General features: G+C 37.1%; 1 protein-coding gene across 2 annotated transcripts in view; it reads left to right on the top strand.

Annotated features, from left to right (window-relative positions):
• The window catches only part of PRKAA2 (protein kinase AMP-activated catalytic subunit alpha 2), a 66,818-nt gene that overhangs the window by 24,921 nt on the left and 18,856 nt on the right, over positions 1-23,041 (top strand). For both annotated transcript variants that reach the window (XM_063724316.1, NM_001131701.2), the window contains 3 exon segments: positions 3,955-4,096; positions 20,949-21,042; positions 21,910-22,054. In XM_063724316.1, the coding sequence (XP_063580386.1) occupies positions 20,983-21,042; positions 21,910-22,054 (205 nt within the window). In that variant the 5' untranslated portion in view covers positions 3,955-4,096; positions 20,949-20,982.

The raw sequence follows: 23,041 nt of genomic DNA, 5'->3' as shown, positions 1-23,041 counted from the left end.
GAGGTGCAAAATGGTGGCTTTGATCATTCTAGGCTTCAGGATGAAGGAAGGGATGAGGAAGAAGTTGCCAGGGACATTTCTGCTTTATATCTCATTGGCTGGAACATACTCATGTGGCCACATCTATTAATAGTTACAAGAGAGGCTAAGATGCAGGCTGTACGCTGGGTAGCCATGTACTCAGTTGTAATTTGGGAGTTTCATGTATGGGAGAAAGAAAGATGCAGAAGATATTGGGGGACAACCAGCAGTGTAATGTAATTGGTATAGCTACTTACTTGAGTAGGCCTTCATTAAATCGTTGTTCAACAGATGAATGTTTCTAATTGCTCCTGTCAAAGTAGGTATTGATCTGGATATTTATGTATATACATGATAAATTATGGCAAGATTATTTATTATTGGTGTTTTTATAATTTTATTTCTCATCTACTCTTTACAAATATGGTATATCTGACAGTCTTCAGGCAGATGTAATACTGTACAAGATTTATTTCAGTTTATTTATTGCTGTCCCCCCCCACCCCCCAAAACTTGGAGGCATATTAAAAAATCTCTTCTCATGTGTCTATGATCAGTGTTTCTTGCATATGCTTGGCAAATGTTTTGAGATTGAATAAATGAATGGTAATAAAACTTTGAGGCATCCAAGCCTTTTCATTTCTTTTGTTTTGATTTACACAAAGAAAAGTTTATATCTGTAATATACATAGAAGAAATTCTTGACCTTAAATCTGTATTTATTACAAGATTTTCAGGAACATTCATTCAGCTTTCAGGTGGAATGTGGTTAGGTTTTGATTTAATTATGGTTAAGTGCCAATTATGGCGTTATTAGGCAAAAAAGGCTAAATCCCCATTGTAGAGATTTCAGTGCTAATTATTTCATTGAGGCTATCAGGGATTTAAGGAGAGAGACGTATTTGTTAGACCACCCTGGCAAGGTGTTTGGGTCTTATAAAATTCCCAAAGATGAGTAATAAACTACCCAGGTATCAAGAAACCATTTAGCTTATTTTAATTGAATAGAAAGTTCCTAGAAATCGGTAAGGTTTTTCTGGAGTCCTGGAAACATATTTTGAAATGTTAGCAAGTTATATTGCTTGAACTTGATATGTCTCACTTTGTTTGTTTTATATGCTGAGAAAGTAACTTTCAAGCTTTGTTAAATTTTTTGACATAATTTACAGTTTGCAAAAGTTATTAAGATAAAAATAATCTCCAGCGACAGAAACTCAGTTCTTCCTAGGTCATCGCATTACATGTTTGGAGTACTCTGACTGAGGATATTACTGTGTGGCAGTTATGCTGGCTCTGAAGTCAGACAGCCCAGGTCAGATGTTGTGCCATCACTTACTGTGTGACCTCGGGTGACTTATTTAGCTCCTCTGTGCCTCAGGTTTCTCATCTATACACTGGAGGGTAATAATACTTCATAGAGTTGAGAGAGCAGGGAAGCTAGCACTTAGAATAAAGCTTAGTACATAATAAACAATAAATGTCATTAATGGTCACTTTTGTCATCATTATTAATGTTTTTCTCAAAACGAGTTAAAATATGACTCCAAGAAATATTTAGGAGATTATATCAGTTGACTTTTTCATTTGTAGCATATATGCTATGTGCTACCAAGTGAAATAGAAGACACAAGTTTGGTGAAGAAGAGGAGGAGAATGCTGAATATGGTTTTTTTGTTTTTGTTTTTCGTTTTTTTAGAGACAGGATCTCACTCTGTCACCCACGCTGTATTGCGGTGGCACCATCTTGGGTTACTGCAACCTCCGCCTCCCAGGCTCAAGGGATCCTCCTTCCTCACCCTCCTAAGTAGCTGGGACTATAGACATGTGCCACCACACCCAGCTAATTTTTTATTTTTAGTAGAGATGGGGTTTTGCCATGTTGCCCAGGCTGGTCTCGAACTCCTGGGCTCAAGTGAACCAACTGCCTCGGCCTCCCAAAGTGCTGAGATTACAGGCATGAGCTGTCATGCCCGGCCCTTGAATTTAGTTTTGAATGTGTTGAACTTGAGCTGTTTGTGGGATATTAATCTTGAAATACGAATTTAAAGGAGGGACAGAGGTCACTGGCATATGGGTGATAATTAAAACTATGGGAGATGGATGACATAACATAAGGGTCTACCTTGGGCCTAGGTTTGAAACCTGGGGACACTAACCTTCAAAGAACAGGCAGAGGACATAAAGGAAACCATCTGAGAGTTAGTAGGAGAAACAGGAGAGAGAAATACCACCAAAAAGAGGTATGGTGTCTGATGAAATAGAGATTATAGTAATCTGAGAACTGAAAAGTATCCATGGCTTGTTAATTAATGGGTATTTTGTGACCGTTTGGTATCCGTAGAGTGGAGGTGGAAACCAGATAGCTGTGAATTTAGGGATGGTGATAAGGGAGGAAAAGAAGGCAATAAATGTAACTACTGTAACTACTCTTTTGAGAAATTTTAATGAGACAAGTTGGAAACTAGAGGAAGATACAGGATCAATGGAAAAGTTTTGGAGGGTATATGATTTGGATAGGCTTAAGAGAAATAGCTATTAGAAAAGAAAAAAGGTTGACTATGAGGAGTGTGTAGAAAAGATGGGTTCAAGGCCAAAGTTGATGAGACTGGCTTTGAATAGGAGGAGGGATGTGGATAGAAGTAAGCCTTTAAGATAGAGGAAATTGGGGTTCACCTGTAATCCCTGCACTTTGGGAGGCTGAGGCAGGAGGATCACTTGAGCCCAGGAGTTCAGGACCAGCCTGAGCAACGTGGTGAGACCCCATCTCTACAAAGATTTAAAGAAAAATTAGCTGGGGATGCTGGCACATTCTTGTAGTCCCAGCTACTGGGGAGGCTGAGTCAGAAGGATCACTTGAGCCCAGGAGGTTGAGGCTGCAGTGAGCTATGTTCACACCACTGCATTCCAGCCTGGATAACAAAACAATACCCTGTCTCAAAATAAATAAAAGATAGAGAAAGTCACTCCAAATGACTTCCATGTTCTCTAAAGAAATAAAAAGGGTGTTTGTCACTGAAAGGAGGGTTAGATAGATGTTTTGAGGAGAATAGTGAAAGATTAGAATAGAATTGAGGAAAATGGGAGAGGTAGCTGACAAATTTGTTCCCCAACTGAGGGATTTTTCACCTGAACAGTATTTAAAGATATCACTGTTAGTGTGGATGCCATGAATGTGTTATATGAAAAAACTGAATGACTATATTTATCATAGAATATATCGATTTAGCACCTCTGTGTACAAAGCACTGTGCACATATGCTTCCTGAGAGATTCAGATGAGCACTGGTCATCTTGTCCAAGGAGAGTATGAGCTAATAGCTCAGGTCATGTGATTTGTCACAAACGCAAATGTTTATAAAAGATTAAAAATGGTAAATGACACATGAGTTTTATAAACATACTATAAGTTTGAAAGAGATAGAGATTCCATCAAGTAGGGGGAAAATAAGAGGACTTTATGAAAAAGGCACAAAAAAGGGCTAGGTGTGAATTCTCTGTTGAAATAGTGATTACTGTGAATTTTTGATTTATTACACTATTTATTCTTCTGTAATACAATGACTGGCATTAAACAGAAGAAGAGAACAAAGAGATTAATGAAACGGTGAGTTCTCTCCTGTCCAAACAATGTTCTAAAATTGATTATGTTTTTAGTAAGAATATAGAATTCAGTAATCATTTTCACAAATATTTCACAAATATGAACATCTCTGTTAGGTGCAAAAGATACAGAGATGACTAAGATACAGTTTCTGTCCTCAAATAGTGCATACTCTAATAGAAGAAACAGAAGTAAAAAGAACTGTAGTTTTGTACAAGGGATATAAAGATGGTATATATGAGTAAAGAAGTTTAGGGCACAATGGAAGGAAGCATGAATAAATGATTATGTTGATATGATAGCACATTTTTTTTCCTTTTTCTTTTCTTTAGTTGGAGAACATCAATTAACAGGCCATAAAGTGGCAGTTAAAATCTTAAATAGACAGAAGATTCGCAGTTTAGATGTTGTTGGAAAAATAAAACGAGAAATTCAAAATCTAAAACTCTTTCGTCATCCTCATATTATCAAACTGTAAGTATTTTTGTGTCTAATAATGCCAGAGACACCTATCTTAAAATGTTTTTTAGGAATTTTATAATAATTGTTCATTGTTAACCTTTTACAAAGATTTTTTTCATGTTCATATTCAGCAAGTGTTAATTCATTTAACCTTTATCAGTCCTTTTTTTTGCATACTCTTTGTTAGAATGAACAGACATTGTTTCTAAATTAGTACTTTTCTCAAGTGATGAATGAAGCCTTAGAAGTTGATTCTTATCCAACTTTAAATGTCATTCAGGGCTTTGACATTTCTAGATTCATTTTTATAATTTTTATCTAGTCAATTTTCACTAACATATCAGGGTATTTTTTTCTTTGGAAAGATAGAAAGTATATGTCAAAGATTATTTCACATAGTATGTTACTTGTAGAACTGAAAGTAGTACTATAACTATAAAGCTTTTAGGAAGGCAAATGTGTTTTTTTCCCCTTGGAATAAATTATTAACTTAAAAGTTAGGTAAATATTGAGATAAATAAGATAATTAATTGAACGATAGATTATTTTAAAATTGACTAGACCCTAGAAAATTTAAATATTCATTGTGCAATAATGTGTTTCTTTCAATCATTTAAAGTTGCAGTCTAATATTCGTTGGGAAAATATAACGTGCTAGACACTGAAAATTGTCTTATTTATCTTTAAGCTTGGATACAGTTTTATAAAATAAGTATTGCTCTTACTTATTGAGTACCTGATAGTGGTCAGGAACTGTACCAAGCATTTTTTTTTTGTCAAGGTTCTGCTGAATGTGTGGAGCATTTTACATATTTAATTTAATATTATCTTCATGATCAGTGTCTAAAGTAGGCTTACTTTATAGACAAGGAAACTGCATTATCTAAAAAGTAATAGCAGCTTATCCAAGGCCACACAGCTAGTAAGTCACAGAGCTGGTAGTTGAGGTCAAACTTGATTCCAAATGCCATGCTGTTAATGCTCCAGCACTCCAGTTTTTCTTAAAACTGAGAGTTATATAAATTTCTTTTAAAGAAAAAATAAATTTATGGATCCCTCATTTTGACTTAATTATTTTTAATATACCATTACTTAAGAAACAAAGCCTTACGTATAAACTTCATATGCATATAGTTCGAATACAACTATGAAACCAAAAGAAATTCACAATTTAAATACAAAAAAACAATGGAATCAATGGAATTCAAAGCAGTATCAATAGTATAATGTGACAAATAGTAGTGTTTTATAACAACCAAATCATTGTTAGAGAGTTTAATAGTGGAAACAGTAGGAGATCAAATACTAAATTTATATTGTGAGTCAAATAAGATTGGTACAGAGAAAGCGTGTTCATATAAATATACTACTAAAAAGCAGTATTAATAACTCTGAGATGTCATTTGCTAGTTCATTAAAATCAGGCATTATATTTAGGCTGACCTTTGTCAGTGAGCAATCTTTGAATGTCAGCATCAATGGGAACAACTTGATAACCCCGTGGAGTTATGTTGTTTACTTGATGACAAGAGTAGCATAGAAGTGTGATAAGCAGAGTAATACCTGCCCCCCATGTCTATTTCCTAATTCCCAGAATCTGTGAATATGTTAGGTTGCATGGCTAAGGGTAACATTGCTAACCAGCTGACCTTAAACTAGGAGATTATCCTGGATCATGTAGGTGGGCCAAATATTAACACAGTGGTTCTTAAAAGTAGAGGAGAAGAGTAGAAGAAAAGAGTCAGAGAAAAAGGTCTGAACATGGAAACAACATCAGAATGATAAAATGTGAGAAGGACTCAACTGGCCATTGCTGCCTTTGAAGATGGAGGAAAGGGAGCTTGAGTCAATGAATGCAGGCGGTCTCTACAAGCTGGGAAATGCAAAAAATTCTGCCCCAGAGCCTTCAGAAGGCAACACAGCTCTGCTGACGCTTTGATTTTAGCCCACTGAGAAATACGTCAAGCTTTTAAGATAAAGAACTGTAAGATAATACATTTGTGTTGTTTTAAGCCACTGAGTTTGAAGTATGGCAGCAATGGGAAACTAATACAGCATCATTCTTGAAATCCTTAAATAAATGGCTGGTCCAATTATTGTTGAGATTTGGAACATTCATTTAGTCTTTACTGCTGTACTTATTGTTAGAGAACTATGGCTAATTGGTATTTTTAATAAAGGGACCCATGCAGTGCATCTTACCGGCAGCAAGAGTATGCCACTGACTGTTCAGAGCAGGCTTTTATGGGATTGGTGTGGATGACCGGTGATGACTCAGTTCTCACATCACTGCTAGGAAACCTTCATTCTTAGAGTAAGCTTCAATGTCATATGATCTTCACTTGAAGTTCACTTAGTCATAAACATAAACAAAAAAATGAGGTCCCTGAAATTGCATGGCAGTACTTGATTATAAGGTTATCATCTAGGACCTATGTATTAGATGGTCCAGAGTATGTATATAGAGGTTTGTAAAGATTATCATAAGGATTAAAATTCCACCCATGAGCTTGGTGACTCACCTCTCCTATCCTTTATTTCTTTAACTTTAAAATGGGACACCTCATTTGAGGATTAAATGTGTTGGCACTGGTATAATGCCTAGTGTTTGATGAGCATTGGCCCAGAGCAGGAATTAGCAACTTATAAACTAATTCCAGTCTTCTTTCATTATTCCAAATGGTTTTCACTTAACTTAAACAGTTAGTCTCTGACTTCAATTCCGTATTATTAATGACTTTGTTCTAGTTACTGGGTAACATCTAAGCTAAATCTCTTTGCCCTTCCCCACTGAGTGTCCACTTCCTATGAGAAGAGAAAGCTGAAATGGCCAGACTAAAAGTGTCATATGCTAGAATGAAAGTGGAGAAGGGAAAGATCTTTCCATATTTGCCTTATACCTTGACCTCATCACTTTTACAATGCCAACCCTGAAAGACTTTGAGGAAATTTTACGCATTTGGGTATGAGTCCTACTATCTGTACAGTTCCCAGTTCCTAAAAACACAAATCAGATTTTATCAATAAGCAGTTGCAATTGTCATAATTGTCATGAGGATTCTCAGGCTTCTTTTCCTTTTTTTTTTTTTTTTTTTTTTTTTTAACAGAGCCTAGCTCTGTTGCCCAGGCTGGAGTGCAGTGGTGCAATCTTGGCTCACTGCAACCTTTGCCTCCCAGATTCAAATGATTCTCGTGCCTCAGCCTTCCAAGTAGCTGAGACTACAGGCATGTGCCACCACACCCTGCTAATTTTGTATTTTTTGTAGAGACAGGCTTTCCACCATTTTGCCAGACTGGTCTCGACCTCCTAAGCTCAAAACCGTCAGCCTGCCGCAGCCTCCCAAAGTGCTGAAATTACAGGCTTGAGCCACTGCGCCCAGGCCCGAAGACTTATTTTTGATGTCATAGTTATCAGTGTTTTCTTGCCTCCATTTCTATATTTACTTTCAATCATTTTATTTTTGTTTGACTGTCTCATCCTGATATAGGATTATTTAATTATTTGCTATTTTCTGAAGGAATTATAGAAGATTGTCAGAGTTGGTCAGAAAGTAATTGACAGAGGTGAATTTGCAGTTTAAAACTTTTGGCTTCCAGCCTTGAGATTAATTCATTCAGCTACATTGCCTCTTTAATTGTAGATCTGATCTTAAAACAAAAAACAAACAAACAAACAAAAAAACACTCATGTATTTTTGCTACAGAACAAGCTTATTGACATTGTCTCTAACAGTGTTAGTGATTTAAACAGAGAGAGCAACCTTATCCTTTCAGTAGTTTTCTTTTGTGTAGCCTTGGACTAACTGTCAGGAATAGTTTCCTTATTGCAAAAATGGGACTCTAGAATTAGCAAGAAAGTTTGAGCACAGAATGCCAAGAATGAAGGATATTTATTGCATGATTTCTTTATTAACCCAAATTGAAAAAAAAATTACAAATGAATAACCTAAAATCCACTGGTAGAAAATTAAAAGGTACAAATAGGATTTAAAGAGAAATCCAAACTTTCCCATGAAGTAGAATTTGTTGAATTGATTTTTGTCCTTGTTTTTCTTTCCTCCATAGTTCTTAATGCAACTTGATTTTACTTGGTCAAAAGATGCTTGTTAGTCTGGTAGAGATGATCTTGTCTAATTTTTTTTTTTTTTTTTGAGACAGTCTTGCTCTGTTGCCCAGGCTGGAGTGCAGTAACATGATCTCGGCTCACTGCAACCTCCGCCTTCTGTGTTCAAGCGATTCTCCTGCCTCAGCCTCCTGAGTAGCTGGGACTACAGGCACACACCACCACACCCAGCTAATTTTTGTATTTTTAGTAGAGACGGGGTTTCACCATGTTGGCCAGGATGGCCTTGATCTCTTGACTTCGTGATCTGCCCACCTTGGCCTCCCAAAGTGCTGGTATTACAGGCGTGAGCTACCACGCCCAGCCTAATTCTTTTTAGTTTATCTTATTTAACCTATGGCCTGCTTTTTAACATCATTAACCGCCAGCACCACCTTGAAATGTCTCTAGGTTTCCATGATACCTCAGGCTTCTGTTTTCTTTTTTTCATTCTTGTTTATTCTGAAAACTTTCTTTTATGGGCCCCTCTTTATCTTCCTGGCTGTTAAGTATTGATGCAGTCAAGTACACTGAGCTAGTGTAATTTTCTTAGTGAACCGTCTTTTGATGATTTCATCTACTACCATGGTGCCATTTGCCATCTCTATGCTGAAGATTTCCAAATCTTTATGATTTCTGGCCCTTTTGTTTCTCCAGATTTCTGAGCACATTTATCAAATTGTTTATCAGATGTTCACATTCTAAAGTCACAGAGTCACCTGAAGCTACACTTTTCTCTCTCTTCCAAATTTACTTCTCTATTTTTGGGGGCGGGGGTCGGAGAATGGAGGGAGGTAAATGAAAATACCATTCATGCAGTTTCCCAAGCCCCAAACTTGGGCAAAATCTTTAATTTCTTCTTTTCCCTCATTTCTTACATACAATAAATCATTAAGGTCTGCACTTCTTTTTCCTAAGTGTCCTCTGAATTTATCCATTTTTCTTTGCTCTGTCAGGTTACCATCTTGCTTGTTGTACTTCAGCTGTTTCCTCTGCTTGGAATACTTTATCCACTTCTCCCTTTCCCTAGGCTGCCAATTCCAACTTGTCTTTTAAGTGCAATTACATTTGACCCTTGAATGGTATGGGTTTGAACCACATTGGTCTACTTATGCTTGGGTTTTATGCCGCCTTTGCTACCCTAAGACAGCAAGACCAACCCCTCCTCTTCCTCTTCCTCGTCAGTCTACTCAATATGAAGATGACAAGGATAAAGGCCTTGATGGTGATCCATTTCCACTTAATGAGTAGTTGGTATATTTTCTCTTCGTTATGATTTTCCTAATAACATTTTCTTGTCTCTAGCTTACTTTACTGTAAGAATACAGTAAATAATACATTTAACGTGCAAAATGTGTGTTAATTATTTCTGTTATCTGTAAGGCTTCTGCTCAACAGTAGGCTATTAGTAGTTAAGTTTGGGGTAGTCAAAAGTTAAACATGGATTTTTGACTGCACAGGGGTTGACACCTTAACCCCCACATTGTCTGAGGATCAACTGTACCCCTGAAAACCTACTTTACTCACTAAGACTAGGTTAGGCTCTAACTCCTCTTTGCTCCCAAAGCACTCAATGTTCACCTTTTCCAAGGCCCTTAAATTGTGTTATAATTGCACATTTTCTTATTGGTATTTCCCACAAGACTGAAGTACTTAGGAGCAGGAATTATGCTTTTTTTTTATTCAAAAAAAATTTTTTTATTATACTTTAAGTTCTAGGGTACATGTGCACAACATGCAGGTTTGTTACATGTGTATCCATGTGCCATGTTGGTGTGCTGCATCCATTAACTCGTCGTTTACATTAGGTATATCTCCTAATGCTATCCCTCCCCCTTCCCGCCACCCCACGACAGGCCCCGGTGTGTGATGTTCCCCTTCCTGTGTCCAAGTGTTCTCATTGTTCAATTCCCACCTATGAGTGAGAACATGTGGTGTTTGGTTTTCTGTCCTTGTGATAGTTTGCTGAGAATGATGGTTTCCAGCTTCATCCATGTCCCTACAAAGGACATGAACTCATCCTTTTTCATGGCTGCATATTATTCCATGGTGTATATGTGCCACATTTTCTTAATCCAGTCTATCATTGTTGGACATTTGGCTTGGTTCCAAGTCTTTGCTATTGTGGATAGTGCCGCAATAAACATACGTGTGCTTGTGTCTTTAGAGCAGCATGATTTATAATCCTTTGGGTATATACCCAGTAATGGGATGGCTGGGTCAAATGGTATTTCTAGTTCTAGATCCTTGAGGAATCACCACACTGTCTTCCACAAAGGTTGAACTAGTTTACAATCCCACCAACAGTGTAAAAGTGTTCCTATTTCTCCACATCCTCTCCAGCACCTGTTGTTTCCTGACTTTTTAATGATCACTATTCTAACTGGTGTGAGATGGTATCTCATTGTGGTTTTGATTTGCATTTCTCTGATGGCCAGTGATGATGGACATTTTTTCATGTGTCTGTTGGCTGCATAAATGTCTTCTTTTGAGAAGTGTCTGTTCATATCCTTTGCCCACTTTTTGATGGGGTTGTTTGATTTTTTCTTGTAAATTTGTTTGAGTTCATTGTAGATTCTGGATATTAGCCCTTTGTCAGATGGGTAGATTGCAAAAATTTTCTCCCATTTTGTAGGTTGCCTGTTCACTCTGATGGTAGTTTCTTTTGCTGTGCAGAAGCTCTTTAGTTTAATTAGATCCCATTTTCAATTTTGGCTTTTGTTGCCATTGCTTTTGGTGTTTTAGACATGAAGACCTTGCCCATGCCTATGTCCTGAATGGTATTGCCTAGGTTTTCTTCTAGGGTTTTTATGGTTTTAGGTCTAACATTTAAACCTTTAATCCATCTTGAATTAATTTTTGTATAAGGTGTAAGGAAGGGATCCAGTTTCAGCTTTCTACATATGGCTAGCCAGTTTTCCCAGCACCATTATTAAATAAGGAATCCTTTCCCCATTTCGTGTTTTTGTCAGGTTTGTCAAAGATCAAATGGTTGTAGATGTGTGGTATTATTTCTGAGGGCTCTGTTCTGTTCCATTGATCTGTATCTCTGTTTTGGTACCAGTACCATGCTGTTTTGGTTACTGTAGCCTTGTAGTATAGTTTGAAGTCAGGTAGCATGATGCCTCCAGCTTTGTTCTTTTGGCTTAGGCTTGTCTTGGCAATGCGGGCTCTTTTTTGGTTCCATATGAACTTTAAAGTCATTTTTTCCAATTCTGTGAAGAAAGTTATTGGTAGTTTGATGGGGATGGCATTGAATCTATAATTACCTTGGGCAGTATGGCCATTTTCACGATATTGACTCTTCCTATTCATGAGCATGGAATGTTCTTCCATTTGTTTGTGTCCTCTTTTATTTCATTGAGCAGTGGTTTGTAGTTCTCCTTGAAGAGGTCCTTCACATCCCTTGTAAGTTGGATTCCTAGGTATTTTATTCTCTTTGAAGCAATTGTGAATGAGATTTTTACTGAGCACCTACTATGGGTTGGGTGCTGTTCTAGGCATAGGGGATATAATCATGAAAGACAGAGTCTCTTTCTTGTGTTTTTTATGTTCTGGACAGTAAGTAAACAAATTAAAAAGATCATTTTAGGCAAAGATAAGTGCTATGAGAATGAAACATGAGAATGAAACGTGTGACTAGGAAAGAAGAAGGGCTAATTTAGATTAGGTATGAGGAAGCCTCACTAAGAAGATAGGTTTGACCTAAGACCTAAAGGATGATAAAGATCTGGACATGTGAAAATCTGGGGACAGAGTGTTTTCAAAGCAAGGGGAAGAGCAACATCAAACAGGTGAAGCAAACTTCAAGTGTTGTAGGCAAATGAAGATTATGTACTCTCAGGAGTGGAGTGAGGAGAAGAGAAGTAGTTCAGGAATTCTAAGAGTAGTTGGGGACCAGATAACAAAGGGATTTGAAGGCCTTGCTAAGAAATTTGATTGTGTTCTAAATGGGAACTTTTGGAGAGTTGGAGAAGTAACATGATATGAATATAGTATAGAATGGGTATGGTGGCAGAGGTAGAAGCAGACAGACCAGTTGGGAAGCTATTGCTATAGTCTACCTGGGAGATTATGGTGGCTTTAACCAAAGTGATAATCTGGATTAGTGTTGGCTAATACTGTAGCCACTGGCCACATGTGGCTGTGTAAATTTAAATTAATTAAAATGAAAAATTTAGTTGTCTGGTCACACTAGCCACATTTCAAATACTTAATAGCTACATATGTTTAGTGACCACTGTGTTGGACAGAGCAGATAAAAAACATTTCTATCGTTATAGGAAGTTCTGTTCAACAGTCCTGGTCTAGATGGAGAGAAATGGATGGATTTGATATGTGTTTTGGAGGGAGAACTAATGAATTACTGATGGGTTAGATAAGGAGGAGAAAGAAAGGATTTTTTTTTTTTTTTTTTTTTTGGCTTAAGCAACTGGGATTTTGGGTTTTGGCTTGAGCAAGTAGGTAGTGATAGTGGTGGCATTTTCTGAGATGGAAAGAATGGAAAAGAAACATTAGAGAGATGTGAACATTAAGGATACTGTTTTGGCCATGATAAGCTAAGAATCCATTAGACATGTAAATGGAGATATCATCTATCATCTTTATGTCTCCTGCAAGTAGCACAGTAGTAGGTATTCAATAATTACTTGTAGCTCCATAAAGAGGTGACGTTCGAACAAGGTCCTGATGGCCCTAGGAGCCCAAGCAAGAACAAAAGAATGAAGGTGTAAGGAATATGGTGTATTGGGAACAAACAGTCTGGTTTGTCTGCTGCACAGAGTATGTATAGGGAAGTGGAAAAATAAAGTCAGAAAGGCAGGTTGTTGGTTGATCCATTCATTCAACAGATGACACCATTTAGGCAATAGGGATACAGCAACAGACAAAAAGGCAACAACAACAAAATCCTTGCTATTATAGAGATTGTATTAGTGTGTGGTGGAGGGGTGGTGGGGAAATAGACAATAAATCCCTTATTATATGTCATATGTTAGACAGTGAAGAGGTGAGGGGATATGCCATGTAGATACCTGGCGGTGGCGGGGTGGGGGGAATGTTACACATAGAGGGAAGAGCAAATACAAAGGAAAGCAGAAATTCCTGCAGGTCAGAGATCAAGGGAGCAGAATGATCTAGGAGGATTAGAGTAAGAGATGAGGTCAGAGACGTAAAGGGCATTATAGGCCATTGTCAGGGCTTTGGCTTTTACTCTTGTGTAAGATGGGAAGCCATTGGAAGGCTTTGATTAGAGGTATGATGTGATCTGACTTACTTTTAGACTGTAGGTGAGCAAGAGTTGAAGCAGGGAAACCAATTAGGAGTCAATTGCAGTGATCTGTAAAAGATGATGTTGGCTTGGAATAGAGCATAGTGTAGTAGTGTTTAGAAGTAAGCATGTTTTGTATGTACTTTCAAGATAGAGTCAACAGCATTTGCTAACAGATAAAATGTCAGTTGTGAGAGGAAAGAAGTTAAGGATGACTCCAAGGCGTCTGGCCTTGGCGAAAAAACAAGGATGGAGTTGCCAGTAACTGAAGTGGAGAAGATTGTAGGAGGAACAGGTTTGAGGTAGGATGTTAGGGGGGTGGTTTCAACAATTTAATTTTGGTTTTATGAAGTTGAAATGCTTATTAGGCATCCAAGTAGAGATGTAAGTAGGCTGTTGAATAAGTGAATCTGGAGTTCAGGGGAGAGGTGTAAGCTAGAGAGATAAATTTGGAAGCCATCAGCAGACAGACTGTATTTAAGATATTTAAAGCCCTAAGACTGGATGAAATCACCAGGATAAACAAGAAGTCCAAGGATTGGGCTCTAGAACACTATGATGCTAACATGTCTGAAAAATGAGGAGGAACCAGTAAAAGAGAATGAAAGTGATCAGTGAGGTGGGAGGAAAATTAAGGGAATCAGGTAATCTTGAAGCCAAGAGAAGAAAGTGTTTCAGGAAAGATCACCAACTGCCCCTTTTACTGATGAATATTGAGTAAGATGATAACTGAGAATTGACTGTTAGAATTTGGCAATGTGGAGATTGCTGTTGTCTTTGAAAAGAACCAATTTATTGGAATGATGAGGGCAAAAACCTGATGTAAAGGGTTTAAGAGAGAATATGAGATAAAAAAGAGGAGATAGTAACTATAGGCAGGAGAGGAGAGACATAGGAGTGGTAACCAGAAGGGAATGTGGAGTCTAAGCGAGGTTAGCTTTTTAAAATGGGAGATATTATAGAATGTTGGTATGCCAAAAGGAGTGATTCAGTCAAGAGGAAGGAATTGATACAAAAGAAAGAGGGGCTAATTATAGAAGCCAAGTCCCTTCATAGGTGTGGGAGATAATCGAGTGCATAACTGGAAGAGTTAGTCTTTGAAAGTATATGACCATGGAGTGGTTGGCTATGTGTGGTGGAAGAAAAGATAATTAGAAATGAGGCGTTCAAAGAACTTAAAGGCCATATGTTAAGATATTTTAAGACTTAAGACTGGATGCGGTTACCAAAGATATGAGTACAGATAAACAAGAAGTCCAAGGACTGAGCTCTAGAGCACTATGATGTTAACATGTCTGTTTCTATCACAGATTATCTATAAAGATATCACTTACACCTTAAACAGTGACAGTAGTAGCAATGGGGAAAAAGACATTAATTCAGAATGAGAAGGAGTTAGTAAGAAGATTGATTGATGACTATAATGTGAAAAGGTATTAGGAGGTATTATCTGATGGCCTGCACTTCAAAGACAATGAGATTTTTGAGGTAGTAAGTTTTGGGTAAGAATTTCTTTTAGATCAGAGTTCATTCGTTACTAGACTATGCAAATTTGCCAGTATTTAAAATTTCATTAAATTAATGTGAATTAATGCATCTAGGCTCTGATCAACAGTGGCTTCCAGTGTGTCAGAAAAAGAGACACATTATATGCCTTTGGCTAGAGGTACACTACACTACCTAGTCTTTCAAATGAAAACAAAAATTGCAAAAATGAAACAAATCTGATCACGTATCTAGATTTAAGAGTGGGTTAGAAATTGTGCATTATGCTGCTATAAAGGATGGAACAACAAAATTCATACTGTGGAATCCTCTTTAACACAAACTAACTGGTTTCTTCAACAAAAGAATGCGAGAAAAAAAACAACAGATGGAGGAGCAACCTATAAATTAGAAGAGACATAAGAGACAAATGAACCAATTACAATATACTGATTGTGTTTGTATCAATAAATCTTCTGATTGGATATTTGATGACATTCATGGTTTTTTAAATTTATGCATGATAACAATATTTTGCATATTGTGCATACACACATATATTTTTAAGTTATCCTTTAGAGATATGTACAGATTTATTTACAAAGGAAGTGAAATCCAAATTCAATGTGAAATGATGACTGAAAACATATGCTTTTACAAAGTTAATAACCAAGACATTAATTACCTTAGACTCTAGAATGTTATAGAAAGTTTGACTTATTCTATATGTCCATACATAAATAAGAAAAGCACTGTCAACTCAATAAACATGGGCAAAAGACACAGCATTTTCTACGAAGAAATGTATATGGTGTTTTGCAACTGTTGGAGAATATATAAATCCACCAGTTTTCTAAAGATTTTAGCATTGCCAAACTTCCTTTGGAAAACTGTCTTTGGTATTATCTTTTCAATTGGAACATACACAATAACTATGACTCAGCAGTTACACTCATCAGTGTATATCAAGGAGAAAATCTTGCCATGTAGAAGAATGTTCGTGTTAGTCCATTTTTACGTTACTATAAAGGAATACTGAAGGCTGGGTAATTTATAAAGAAAAGAGGTTTAATTGGCCCACAGTTCTGCAGGCTGTACAGGAAACATGGTGCTGGCTTTTACTTCTAGTAAGGGTCTCAGGATGCTTACAATCATGACAGAAGGCAACTGGGAGCCGGGTTGTCACATGGTGAGCGGGGGAGCAAGAGAGGAAGGAGGAGGAACAAGAGAGGAAGGAGGAGGAGCCAGGCTCCTTTAAATAACCAGCTCTCTCATAACGGAGCAAGAATTCACTTATTACTGAGGCAATGGTGCTAAACCATTCATGAGGGATGGATCTACCCCCATGATCCATTCATGTCCCACCAGTCCCCATGTTCAACATTGGGAATCACATTTCAACGTGAGATTTGGAGGGGATGAACATACAAACCATATTAATGTTCACAGCAGCAAATAATAGCAACGTTGTAGAAACAACCTGAATACTATTTTTTTTTTTTTGAGACAGAGTTTCACTCTTGTTGCCCAGGCTGGAGTGCAGTGGCGCTATCTCAGCTCACTGCAGCCTCCGCCTCCCAGGTTCAAGCGATTCTCCTGCCTCAGCCTCCCTAATAGCTGGGATTACAGGCATGTGCCACCACGCCCGGCTAATCTTTAATTTTTAGTAGAGACGGGGTTTCTCCATGTTGGTCAGGCTGGTCTCAAACTCCCGACCTCAGGTGATTCTCCTGTCTCAGCCTCCCAAAGTGCTGGGATTACAGGCATGAGCCACCACACCTGGCCAAAACTCTTTAGTGGTAGAGTAGATGAATAAATACAATAGGATATTATAACAATGGTCAAATCAAATAACTATAGCAAACACAACAATAGGAATGAATCTCAATAAAATAACTACTAGGATATTACATAGAGCGTGATACCTGGTTTTTAAAGCAAAGAACAGTTTAACATATATATGATTTTGAATTATTCATATATGTGCAATATACATATGTAGAGAGAGGGGATACACACATGCGTATGTACATATATAAACTGTATAAAAGAGGTGGGAAGGAAAGGATAAACAGGGTGTTCAGGATGACAGCTGCATTGGGTGAGAAGCAATGGGATGGGGAAGGCGGATCCCTGTATTAATTAGTTGGAAGCTGTTGTCAAGGTCTTGGCCTTTTGTCTGTGAGTGGTGGGTTTGTAGGTATTACATTATTAAAAATAGTAATTAAATAAAAGGTCATTCATAGACTACTGAAGACAAGTGTTATCAACCAAGCATGATTGCTACATTTCTATGTAACTGAGTTCTAACTAAAGAAAAATCTTATGTGTATGTAGCTACATAAATAATATTCTAAAATCTCAATAGATTTGACCGCCAAAAAGGTGTACTCATGAATGTTGATTTTTGGCTAACTTTGGAAAGATTTCTATTTTTTTTGATTTTCATATACTGTTTTATGTGGCTATTTCCTAAAAATGCATATAACTTGGTCAACTGGAAAATGCTTAGGATTTTTCTGGATTATTAATTTTATTTTTACCAATTAGAAATGCTGTTTCTGAAAAATTTTTAAAGTACATTAGTTTATTTCTCTGCTGTACTAAGAAAATAATACTGACAAGTATGAGTGATTCATGATTGAATTTCTTGTAATGCTTCAATATACTTGTATTTTAGAGAGCACAAGAGATTTGACTTACTCAGGCCAGGCTTAGAATGTAATCCTGGAATTTGCCTTTTCCACTAAATCCTAAATGTAAAACTGTCTTTTTAAGACTTCTTCCTTCTGAAATTTGTTTCCCTTTGTCCCTACCCCATTGTGGTTAGGGGTGGGGGACAAAGGGAAATTTTATTGGTTGAAGTTTTGCTGTGATTTTGCTATGACTTTTCAGTTTCAGATTACTCTGGTTTTGGCTCTAAGCACTCACGTTATTTAAAAGTGCTAATTTATACATTTACTTAAATACCTACTTTGTTATAGGCACTTTACTAAATACATACTCATTAATCAAATTATTGTAATAATAAAAACATATAATTACAAACTGAGGTGCGTGGTCTGAAGCTCAGGAAAACGCATCTGTGAGTGCAAAAAGGCACCTCACCTGGACTTAGGAAGTGACTTTTAAGCTGAGATCTAAAGGATGATTAGGGCTCAGGTCATAGTATAGGATTCAGGTCAGTGAAAACAGCTTATACAAAGGAGCTGTAGCAGGAGGACGTACAGCATGACTAACACTGAAAAATGTGGTATGACTCAGTGTTGTGACTCAAAGGTGAGACCAAACAACAGAGATGGCAAGGGCCTGATTTATTCAGGACCTAAGAGCAATGGGAAACCTTTGAAAATTCTAAATTGAGAGGCTACTGGAGATCGTATTTGTGTTTGAAGAGAATCTTTATTTAATGTCTGTCTTTCTGGCTAAACTGTAACCTCCATGACTAGAGGCACCAACTTTTGATCTCACCAAGTACAATACAAGTAGGTACTGAATAAATGTTGTGTCACCATTTAATACCTTAGTGCCTGGCAGACAGTAAGTGGTTAGTAATGGTATGGTTTTCATTGCTCTAGACTGGCCTTTAGTGTAAGGCAGTAGCTGCTAAGGATTTAGAGGTTTCATGAAATAATTAATTCCAAGAATATCTGTTGAAGACCTGTGATATACTCAGAAATGGCAGCTAAATTTATTTATTAGAATGTCATCGCTTCTTTTCTTTTGTGCCCCATCTAGGATGTACAGAGCACAAAAGTGAATGAAAATTGTTACTAAATCAGACCAACCTACAGTGAGGTGCTACAGCAGATGCACCTGCCGTACAGTATTCAGTTTACGTGATCACTTTGGTGCTTGTAAAGATAGCTTTTATAAAACTATTTCTTCTAGAGTTCTCAGTATAATTACCTTTCCAAAGTTCATTTGAAATAGTCTCAATTCTTCTTCAGTCATATTCATTTATTTTATGTAAATTATGATACCTTGCCATGTTTCTTCCCAAAGACTAATGATTGCCATTCAAAATATTTCTTCTGGCCGGGCTCGGTGGCTCATGCCTGTAATCCCAGCATTTTGGGAGGCCGAGATGGGCAGATCACTTGACGTCAGGAGTTCGAGACCAGCCTGGCCAACATGGTGAAACCCCGTCTCTAATAAAAATACAAAAATTAGCCAGGCATGGTGGTGCATGCCTGTAATCCCAGCTACTCGGGAGATTGAGGCAGGAGAATTTCTTGAACCCAGGAGGTGGGGTGTGCAGTGAGCCGAGAGCATGGCCACTGCACTCCAGCCTGGGTGGCAGAGCGAGACTCTGTCTCAAACAAAAGAAAAGAAAATAACTAATTTTAACGTCTCCAAAACTTGATTTGGTAAAATTGTGTATAGGGGTGTAAGTTGTAGTTTTTGGGAAAAAAATTTATTTTATCAAATAAAGCTAATTTTTTTTTCTTAGTTTTTAATGTGCCCAGCTTTGGATGCCTAGAAACACAGACACACACACACACACACACACTTAATTTTTTCATGATGGGAATTGTTTAACATTTACAAAAGTAAAACGGTGAAACCCCATGCATGTCTTATTCAGCTTCAACAATAGTCAATTCATTGTTTTACCTGCTCCCCCCTATTTCCCCACGCCAGATTATTTTGAAGCAAATCTCAACATTATCTTTTTAATCTGTAAACGCTTCAGTATCTACTCTAGAAAATACTTTTTAAATTCTAAATAACATAAACATAGTATCATCACATCTTTTTTTTTTTTTTTTTTTTTTTTTTTGAGGCGGAGTCTAGCTTTGTCGCCCATGCTGGAGTGCAGTGGCGCGATCACGGCGCACTGCAAGCTCCACCTCCCAGGTTCATGCCATTCTCCTGCCTCAGCCTCCCTAGTAGCTGGGACTACAGGTGCCCGCCACCATGCCCAGCTAATTTTTTGTACTTTTAGTAGAGACGGGGTTTCACCGTGTTTGGTTTAGCCAGGATGGTCTCAGTCTCCTGACCTCGTGATCTGCCCGCCTTGGCCTCCCAAAGTGCTGGGATTACAGGCGTGAGCCACCGCGCCCGGCCTATCATATCTTAATTAAAATAATTAACAACATTATCCACCACTAATCAGCATGTAGACTTTCCTGATTGTTTCATAAATGGTTTTTAAAGTTGGTTTATTTGAATCAGAATCAAAATAAGTCTATACAGCATAATTGGTCAATATGTCTCTTAAGTTACTTTTAACATATAGTTTACCCTTTCCCTTTTTTTTCTTGCATTTTATTTGTTGAGGAAATGGTCATTTTTCACTTTCTGGATTTTGCTGAATGCATCCCTGTAGTATCATATTATGTGTCCAGGAAAATATATGTATGTTTTACAGAAATGAGGTCTTGCTATGTTGCCCAGGCTGGTAGAATACTGACTTTAGAAGATATATTCCACTTAATTGCCAACATGATGCCTATGCTTTTCAAAATCGGTTCCATAAAATCATGTTGAAGATCAGTTATTTTCTTTTCTTAGCACTTTCATGTATGTTCTGTTTTAGTTTGTTTTACTGTCAATTCCCCAAAACATTGCCCTGAGCTCAAGTGATTCTCCCACCTTGGCCTTCCAAAGTGCTGGGATTACAGGCGTGAGCCATAGTGTCTGGCCCAAGTATATTTTCTGTTTATCTTTAAATATGTGATACCTGATCTCCTTTGACTGTAAACAAATTTTTGTTTATATGGAAAAATTAATGCTTAACTTAGTTGTTGAAGAGGGAAAGATTTCAAAAATTATGTAAACATGAAAGGGAGGATCTAAAGGAATGGCCACGAGCCTCAAGAAATAGAATAATTTTGTAATGGTCTGTGTTTATTGCTCTGTGATTATTTTGATAACATATAATTTGTTGCCATCTTAAAGTATTATAAAACATTGAAATATAAAATTGTAGCAAGAGTAGATATACCAGGTTGATTTTCGTTAAAGTAACATATTTCGTTAACTTTTTTTAATTAACAAAAAAGATACCAGGTGATCAGCACTCCAACAGATTTTTTTATGGTAATGGAATATGTGTCTGGAGGTGAATTATTTGACTACATCTGTAAGCATGGACGGGTGAGTAACATACTATCTGGTACACTAAATCTCTAAACTAATAAAAAGGAAAGTATTGGGAAATGGAACAATTGCAAAGATATCTTCAAGGTTGAAGTTGCTTTTACCATAATGCTCAACTAAACATATAGAGTGTTAGACAAATTTTCTTTCTTAAAAAGCATACCTTTTGAAATACTGATTTTAGAAAATATGTTTCACTTAATTGCCAACATGATGTGTATGCTTTTTAAAATCTGTTCCATAAAATCATGTTCAGTTATTTCCTTTTCTTAGCACTTTCACATATGTTCTGTTTTAGTTTGTTTTACTGTCAATTCCCTAAAACATTGTGCACATTTAATAATATTAATTGAAATTTAAATATTTCTGCTTAGCAACAAAGAAAAACTTGTCTGTTGACATGTTGAGCTTTGACAAGCTTTTGGCTGGTTTATTTTGTCTGATTTGTTGAGAATTCCAGCATAATTCTAGCTTGCTTAATTATATTTAGCCTAATTATGAAATTAAAACTCTTGTCAAATAGATGTCTCAGATTTTTTTTTTTTGAGACAGACTCTTGCTCTGTTGCCCAGGCTGGAGCGCAGTGGCATGATCTCAGCTCACTGCAACCTCTGCCTCCTGGTACAAGCAATTCTCCTGTCCCACTCTCCCGAGTAGCTGGAACTACAGGTGCATGTCACCATGCCCGGCTAATTTTTGTATTTTTAGTAGAGATGGGGTTTCACCTTATTGGACAGGCTGGTCTCGAACTCCTGACCTCAGGTAATTCACCTGCCTCGGCCTCCCAAAATGCTGGGATTACAGGCATGAGCCACTGTGCCCAGCCCCAGATATTCTTAATGCAGTTTCTTTTATGCTTGATAGGTTGAAGAGATGGAAGCCAGGCGGCTCTTTCAGCAGATTCTGTCTGCTGTGGATTACTGTCATAGGCATATGGTTGTTCATCGAGACCTGAAACCAGAGAATGTCCTGTTGGACGCACACATGAATGCCAAGATAGCCGATTTTGGTATGTAACTCCAGAGTTGTTCAGAAATGTACTAGCTACCTTTTAAAGCATAACAACTCATTGAACTAAGAACTTTCCATTTCAACCTTGTACGTTCTGTACCATGAAAAGGGATTAGCTGAAATCTCCTCAGTAGCTTTTTTTTTTTCATTTAATTAAATTTTCATTAATTTTCATTAAATATACTTTAAAAATGCAGATACCTTGAGAAGTTAGAAGGTTGTCATCAAGATAAATCCATTCAATCTGCATTTTCTCCTAAGGAAAAAATGATGCATAACTGTTTTTTTTTTTTTTTTTTGAAGAGAGGGGAGGAGTCCCAGACTTCTTTGAAAATCTCGTGAAAGTATGGGCACTTTCCCTGATGAATGCATATAGACTGAGGTACCTGAAAATATACATGCAGTTGGAAAAAAGCCCTTCTGAATTGCTCCACAAAGAGGTCCTTAGGTGTAACGTCTAATAACTTGATTAGAGAACAGTTTTTGTCAGGGGTAAAAGGTACATAAAATGTGATTTTTATACTCCAAACACTTTCTGAGATAAACATATGTGGAAAGGATGCCTTAATAGGGTATTTGAGAAAAAGACTAGGAAGTGAGAGATTAAAGAGAAAGAGATAGAAAGGTACCGGCTATTGTTGCCTATTTGTGGTCTATACCTTGTCTTTAATTTAAAAACCTGGAAACTACTTTCTCCATTTCTCTTCCTTCTCTAAATCATGAAACTTATTTATTACTATAGCTCAACTAGATTTTTGGTTCAATAGTTATTTTTTCTATGTTGAATTAAATATTTCTAAATTAAAAACCTTTGGAACATAATCTTTTTATGAGGTGGGGCCCATCTGGTTTCTAATTATAGAATTTAAAGAGGCTTTTGAAAGCATAGGGCAAAAAAGTAGTAGTCTCTATTTTATTCTTTCGACTATGGAAATAGGTAAATAATATTTTGATGTTTTCATGTTTGGGAAAGTTAATATGCTTC

Source organism: Pongo abelii, chromosome 1, assembly GCF_028885655.2.
Source record: "Pongo abelii isolate AG06213 chromosome 1, NHGRI_mPonAbe1-v2.0_pri, whole genome shotgun sequence".
NCBI lineage: Eukaryota > Metazoa > Chordata > Mammalia > Primates > Hominidae > Pongo > Pongo abelii.
The sequence above is the reverse complement of the archived record's forward strand: the minus strand, read 5'-3'. Positions and strand labels throughout refer to the sequence as shown.